Raw genomic sequence first — 7312 nt, forward strand, 5'->3', positions numbered from 1 at the left:
ATGACCACAGAGGACAAGCCACCGGGCCTGAAGCGGCCTAAAGGCATCCTGAAGACGCGCGGGGCGACGGGCGACCACCGATCGCAGAGCCTGGGGGAGATCGAGCTGCGACGCTCCTTACAGTACCCGGACGGCTCCTTCAGCATTGGTTATGGCGTCGGCTGCGGTGTTGGTTACGGCGTCAGTGGTGGTGCCATCCTTTCCCCCGGCAGCGGTGGGAACGCGGAAGAGGAGGAGCACGATGAGCATTTCCAGCTGGGCGGCTCTCCTGCCAAGATGGCGCCCACATCGACATCGACGTCGACGCTGCCCAAGAAGGGCATCTTGAAGAACAACAGCAGCAACAGCAATGGCAGCAGCAGCCAACAACAACAGCGCGAGTCCGGCTACTACTCCTCACCAGAGCGTAGTGAGTCCTCCGAACTGCTAGGGGGCGACAACAACTCCAACACCTCCTCCACCATGCCCGCTCCGCCAGCTCCTACAAGCTCGCCCACCCGCCGAGCCACGGGGCGCAAGGGCATCCTGAAACGCAACGGCAAATACTCCACCCACAGCAGCAGCAGTATTAGCAGCAGTATCAGCAGCAACAGCATCTCTCACAGCGACCTAGCCGGCACCGGGCCGGACTCGGGCCTGACTCGCAGCCAGAGTCGTCCGTCCAGCCTGGCGGCAGTGGGGGACGAGGACATGGGACTCAGCTGTGCGCCATTGTTCCCCGTCCCGAGCATGGACTGGCCGCCATCCTCCCCTAAGCACATCCCCCCCAGCAGCATGGACTGGCCATCGGTCTCGCCCGGCCCCAACATCCGGGCCTGTCTGTCGGCCGAGGACCTGCTCCCTCTGGCTTCGGGATTCAGGTGTGTGTGTGTGTGTGTGTGTGTGTGTGTGTGTGTGTGTGTGTGTGATTATTGTCAACTCTTCACGTTTCTTTTGTTTCAGGCATGTAATCGTTTTTTCATCTTTTCTCTACATGTTTCACTGTTGAAACATGTCAGGTAAAAGATAAAAAAAAACGTGTCTGAAACAAAATAAGCTTGAGGACTTGATAGAACCTTCAGACATAATGAACATCATACAACGATTATTGTCAATGTCTTATTTATATGATAGTCTAACTCAGACGCAACGTCTACTCTGTTATATAGATTTTTGACAACAAAGTTGTAATTTTGAAAAAAAGTTGTTTGAAAAGAAAAAAAAACTTTTCTCTGCCAAGTCACTCCAAAAAGTATAGTTAAAAATGTCTTTATAATTATGACATGGAGTGCCTTGGTGAAGAAAAGTTTTTTCTCTTTTCAAGCAACTTTTTTGACATTGAACCTTGAACCAAAGAGCACCCACAAGAATACTTTTTTCATCTTTCTAAAGTAGACTACACCACTGCTTCTACCCTGTTACATAGATTTTGTAGAAGTTGTAATTTTGACTTTGACGTTGTTTTCAGGGGTCTCCTGGCTGCGGGACCGGCGTCTGGGATGCACGGCATGGCCAAGCTTGTCGGGGTGCAGGCACGACAAGGACAAGGGAGCCCGCCAGGATCGCCCGGCGACAACGGGAGTTTCTCTCTGCTCGGCGACCTGGATGACATGACCCAGGTGTATCAGCAGGCCCTGGACATCAGCAACAAGCTACTCTAAAGACGCACAGATATAGCGAGATGGGGAGATGGAGAGATGGAGAGATTAAGAGAGAAAGATGGAGTGATGACAAGAGGTGAAAAGTGGTGAAAGAGTGGAAGCAGTCTCTCGTGAACTCTATTCAGGCTCTAGAGATGAGCAACATGATGAACCAGATTGGACAGATACAGATAGAGAAACATTTTGACTGCCATTTTAGGGACACTCCAATAGCAAGTTGATCTACCTTGACTGGGTTGTGTTTCTCAACAGCCTTGTTGCCTAATAAGTTAGCAGTTAGCAACTTACTTGGTAGCAGTGCAATTTCCCATTGGCAACCTACTGCTAACAGTTGCTAACAGGTTAGCTACGATGATTTCCAGAAACGGGGTCCTGGAAAGACCACACACACACAGAAAAGGAGAGATGATGAGATGGAGGCATAAGGGTGAAGCCGTCTCTCCTGGACTCCTTTTGACTGCCATTTGCTGACACCTTTTCTGCCAACTAATTCAGCTACTTACTTGATTGTAGTGCCCAACTTAAGCTGGGCTTACACTGTGCGACTTTTGCCCCGATTTTGCCCCGATTTGGCACTCGCACGACTTTTTGGGAGTCGGGCCGATTTCTTGCTCAATCGCAGGTCAATCGTGAGTCTCGCATCGTGCAGTGTACATGGGGTAACGACAAGCGATTTCGCCTCACGATCGTGCAATCGCAGGGTCCCAAGAAAATCAAAACGGTTTGAAATCCTAATCGTGGCTCGTGCGTTAATCGCACAGTTAAAGCAGTGCCACGACCCGATTTCACACTTAACTTGCACAAATTAATAGGGCCGTGCGATTCGCTGTTGAGCGCGACCTCATCTCCACCTCAGGTGCGCATGTTCCCTCCTCTGCAGACCGGGGAAACATGCCTGTCGCGTCGCACAGTGGAAGCATTTGGCTCGCATCCGACTGTCGGCTCATATAGTGTGAGGACGCGAGTCGTGAGATGTGAAATTTTAAATAGTTATATTCCATCGTGCAGTGTGAGCAGGAGCTTAAAGGAGAAGTCCAGTTTTTTGAACATTAAGGCCATTTTCTGAGTGGTCTGCAATGTTTTAGAGTCCCCCTCACCGTTTATTTCATGATTGCTGCAGTCTCTGTTATTTGGCTGATTTGGATTTGATCTCAACTAGCTTTAGAATGGCCGTCTATGGGCACCCGCAACTCTGTTCTTAAAATCACCTTTAACATTTGTTTTGAAGAATATGCAACTCAGCAAGTGTTCAACAGTATTCACTGGTGTTCCTTAGCAATTTCTGTAGCGAAATATGGCATCTGTCATGTTTTATGTGTGTTTTATGTAGCAATTTGTAAATTAAGTTTCACTTTCACTTTCACTTTCTTTCACAAAATGGCAAATAAAAAATGACAGAAGCCAAATTTCGACTTGAAACTTGTTAGGGACTGCTAGTGAACACCCCTAACCACTTTGTGAGCTGTAGACTTTCGAAAACAAATGTTAAAGTTGATTTTAAGAACAGAGTTGCAGGTGCTCATAGACGGCCATTCTAAAGCTGGTTGAGATCAAATCCAAATCAGCCAAATAACAGAGACTGCAGCAAACATGAAATAAACGGTGAGGGGGACTCTAAAACATTGCAGACCACTCAGAAAATGGCCTTAATGTTCAAAAAACTGGACTTCCCCTTTAATACCCACGAGTGAAAATATCGCACAGTGTATGCCCAGCTTTAGTTGCTAATGAGATAGCAAGAATGCTATCCAGAAATGGTGTTCTGTACAGAGCACAAACACATCACGAAAAGGAGAAATGGAAAGATGGGAGGTGGAAAAATGGAGCCGCATCTCCGTGGACTCCATTTCGACTGCCATTTCGGGATACGCTGATGCCTGATGTTTTTAAAAAAAAATAAGAATATGACTGGACGCACACAGAGCATGTGTGTGAAGAGACCTCGTGGTGAAGGCATCACTCATTTTGCATGGAAGATACAGCACACCCTTGTCCAATGCTGAAGTATCATCCCTCTGAAGTGAACAAGTATGCCCTATCTGCACCTCGAAACCTCTGGTGTGCGTTGGCTTCCTTCCAAAAAAAGAAGGCATCATTCATGCCATCTCGGCACAGCTAAATAATTGACTATGTGTGGGAAGAGACATTGTGGTGAAGGCATCATTGATGCCACCTCACCACAGCCAACTGACTATGTTGCATATGACTGATTGGGTTGCCTTAATATGTTTACATGCCAACCAGAGGGAAAATAGACAAGTGTGTGTTTTTTGACAAACACACATGAACATACACACACTGACACTTACACATACACACATGTACTGTACATATATGTATGCAACTGTGGACACAAATGCAAGGAACTTCAAGCACACATATGCACCAAAGGTGAAACAAACCGATGCAGAGATAAAAGGATAACATTATAAATGTCAAGAGTGTAAGTTATGAATATTTGCCTATTTATTGATAATATATAAACAAGTGTCAACAAGTGCAAGTGTTGCTTCAGATATTGTTTAAGGAATAAGATTTTGTTTCTATTTGATGTACTTTTTATTGCCAAGTTTCCTTTTTTTAATTTATGCTATATGGTGTATGACATACAGTAGATACTCAAATAGGGGAAAAGGGACAATATTGTGTTTAATTGTAAAGTAACCTTAAGTGATAACTTACCCGTATTACAGAAAAATGACTCATGCTTGGGCAGTGGCATTATTTCCTTGCATTCTGAAGAAATTAAGATAATATTGTTCGTAAAATAGGCTTTTATTTTGAAGGTTTCATTGCATTTTTTCAGTGATTTGAAGAATACAAACATGTTTTGAAGAATACAAACATGTCATGATTTAGAAGTGAAGAGCTCTATTCCAAAACACCATAAAATAGACAGCAAAATCAAGACAGAATTTGGACATTCGGAGCTGTGTTAATGTTACATGACGATATTGACAATGGATGAAGGGCTTTTGGAAAAGAGCTCTTCAAGTCTTCTTCAGAAGATTTTCATGAACTACATTGATGCAAATGATATGGTGATGTTCTGTTCATATATCATAGTGGTGAGTGACCCATATTTTGTGGTCAGTTCGTCGTCCAAATATAGACTACATTTGTTGTACTGAACAATGCATCCTATTGGCTAAGATATTTAAATGTAAAAACCAGCATGAGAATACATGATGCATAAGATACAGCCTTTAACAAATTGCCAAGCAGGTCTGCCTTAAACTAAGGATATTGTTTAAGATTGTTGTTGATCTTTAGCTTCTTTTTGAATGTACACCGTCCGCTGTTTTTAAGTCATTGCTTCCGAAACAAAACAAAAAAAAGGCTCAGCCATGTAGACAAAGCAGTATTTTTATTCTGTGGATATGATGGGGAGTATGCAATCAAGCACTTTCCCCACTCATGGGATTGCACAACAACTAGAGTTGTTAGTGTCATAATGGGGGTTGCCATGGCGCCCTGGTTCCAGGGAAAGATTCCAGAGCGTTGCGCTCTCGGAGTCTAGAATGTTTGGTTTAAGGTGTCTCCAGCTTTCCTCTCGTAATGTCTTCCATGCAGAGAAAGTCTGAAAAAAATATCAAAAAGCCTATTTACTTTCACTCCATAAGATTGGTGAGAATTTTCTCAAATGCTTGTTCCGCGTACCAAGTAATATATTCACCTGGAAAGCAAAACAGTATTATACCCATTGGCAGTAGGGGTAGGTGCAAACACACACACACACACACACACACACACACACACACACACACACACACACACACACACACACACACACACACACACACACACACACACACACACACACACACACACACACACACACACACACACACAGTGTAGTAGGCCTTTGTGGTGGACATGACCTACGTGCCAGACAGGGACTAAGCATATACTGAAGCACCAGCATACCAGAAGCTTAGACTACATGTCTGCTGTTGCATGTTAAGCACATACAGACATGCAGACACACACACTACACACACACACCACAACAGGTCTCGCACACACACACACACACACACACTCAAACATACACAAACATACACACACACACACACACACACACACACACACACACACACACACACACACACACACACACACACACACACACACACACACACACACCACACACACACACACACACAATTGGCCCCTGGTGTTGAAGTGTTTGTAATGAACACCAGCAGCCCTGCCACCTCCTTCACCTGCACCTCTATTCACACTCTCACTACTGCTACTACTGCCTGCATGTGTGTGTGTGTGTGTGTGTGTGTGTGTGTGTGTGTGTGTGTGTGTGTGTGTGTGTGTGTGTGTGTGTGTGTGTGTGTGTGTGTGTGTGTGTGTGTGTGTGTGTGTGTCAATGCGTGCATTGTGTCCAACAGCAAAGACACAACCAAGTCAGGGTGTAACCTACCACCTGTCTGTCAAAACCAATCTAGCCTTCAAAATAGAAAACACATACCATTGAAACAGGCCCGACACGCAGGGCAAAGCCACGCAGGCCTGCCAGGTTTAGGGCCAAAACATACCAAGGCGGAACGGAACGGTCCCGGGACGAACGCCTTCTTTCTGCTTAGTTTTGGCCGGCGTGTTTTTCTCTGCCTTTCACACTGACAGCGTCGGCGTGCGCGGCCAGTCCTATTGAAAACCCTCCCCACAGCCAAAGCTAACATGCTACTTTGGCATTCATTTGAATGAGACACCGCCGGTCGCCGGCGTGAAAAATACGCTGGAGTTCTATTTTCCAAATGCAGCGCGGCGCGGAGCCGGCTCCCGCGCCGCTGACGCTTGACTACCGCCGGTTGGTGTGTAAGGACAGATATGTTTCAATGTATTTTCACCGACGCCGGTAAAAAACACGGCCGTTCCGCGACGCTTTACCGCTCTGGTGTGTAAGACCCCTTACACTTCAGATACCATTGAAAAAAGGCCACACAGGGCAAAGTCAGCACAGCCCAGCAGTGTTGCCAGGTTAGGCGGTTTCCTACCGGATTGGGGCTGTTTAGGATGCGTGCGGGTAAAACGGGTCAAAAGAGGACATTGGGTGGTGGTTTTTTTTGTAGATTTATAGCCCATAGAAATCTATTTGATTTGGTTTTAAATTGGTTCAAGCAGTTTTTCAGCATTTATTTGAAGGTGGAAATTTCAGACACATCTGGCAACCCTGCGATCCAGCCACACCAGGTTTACCTACTGGGTGTTTAAACAGAGAAAAGAAAAACATTAGTGCGCCGTCCCCCTTCAGCTCTGTCAGAAATGCTCCACAATCCTAAATAGGCTGTGAGGTCATGTAAAAACAAATAAAGCGGTCCAGGAGAAAAGTTTGAGGAAGGTCAACCATTGCATTGCATTGTGCCACTGATTGTAGGATTGTAGTGTTTGTGTGTGTGTGTGTGTGTGTGTGTGTGTGTGTGTGTGTGTGTGTGTGTGTGTGTGTGTGTGTGTGTGTGTGTGTGTGTGTGTGTGTGTGTGTGCGCGTGCGTGTGTGTGTGTGTGTGTGTGTGTGTTGCATTGTGCTGCTGCTTACCGTTGTGAAAGCAACATAGCCTCAGCCTCGTGAGCCCTTCTGCAAAGGACTTGTAGTATTGCGATGTGTGTGCGTGTGTGTGTGTGTGTGTGTGTGTGTTTGTAGCTTTGCACAGAGACCCATT

The 7312-nt window shown here is 45.8% G+C and overlaps 1 protein-coding gene across 1 annotated transcript in view; it reads left to right on the top strand.

The window, feature by feature from the left end:
- The window catches only part of LOC134464094 (NUAK family SNF1-like kinase 1), a 45836-nt gene extending 43684 nt beyond the window's left edge, over nt 1–2152 (top strand). Inside the window, exons 7-8 of the mRNA XM_063217545.1 lie at nt 1–860; nt 1448–2152. The exon at nt 1–860 is cut by the window's left edge and continues 410 nt beyond it. Of these exons, the coding sequence (XP_063073615.1) occupies nt 1–860; nt 1448–1640 (1053 nt within the window). The 3' untranslated portion in view covers nt 1641–2152. The remainder of the gene's footprint in view (nt 861–1447) is intronic.
- The last annotated feature ends 5160 nt before the right edge of the window (nt 2153–7312 follow it).

Source organism: Engraulis encrasicolus, chromosome 15, assembly GCF_034702125.1.
Source record: "Engraulis encrasicolus isolate BLACKSEA-1 chromosome 15, IST_EnEncr_1.0, whole genome shotgun sequence".
Lineage (NCBI taxonomy): Eukaryota > Metazoa > Chordata > Actinopteri > Clupeiformes > Engraulidae > Engraulis > Engraulis encrasicolus.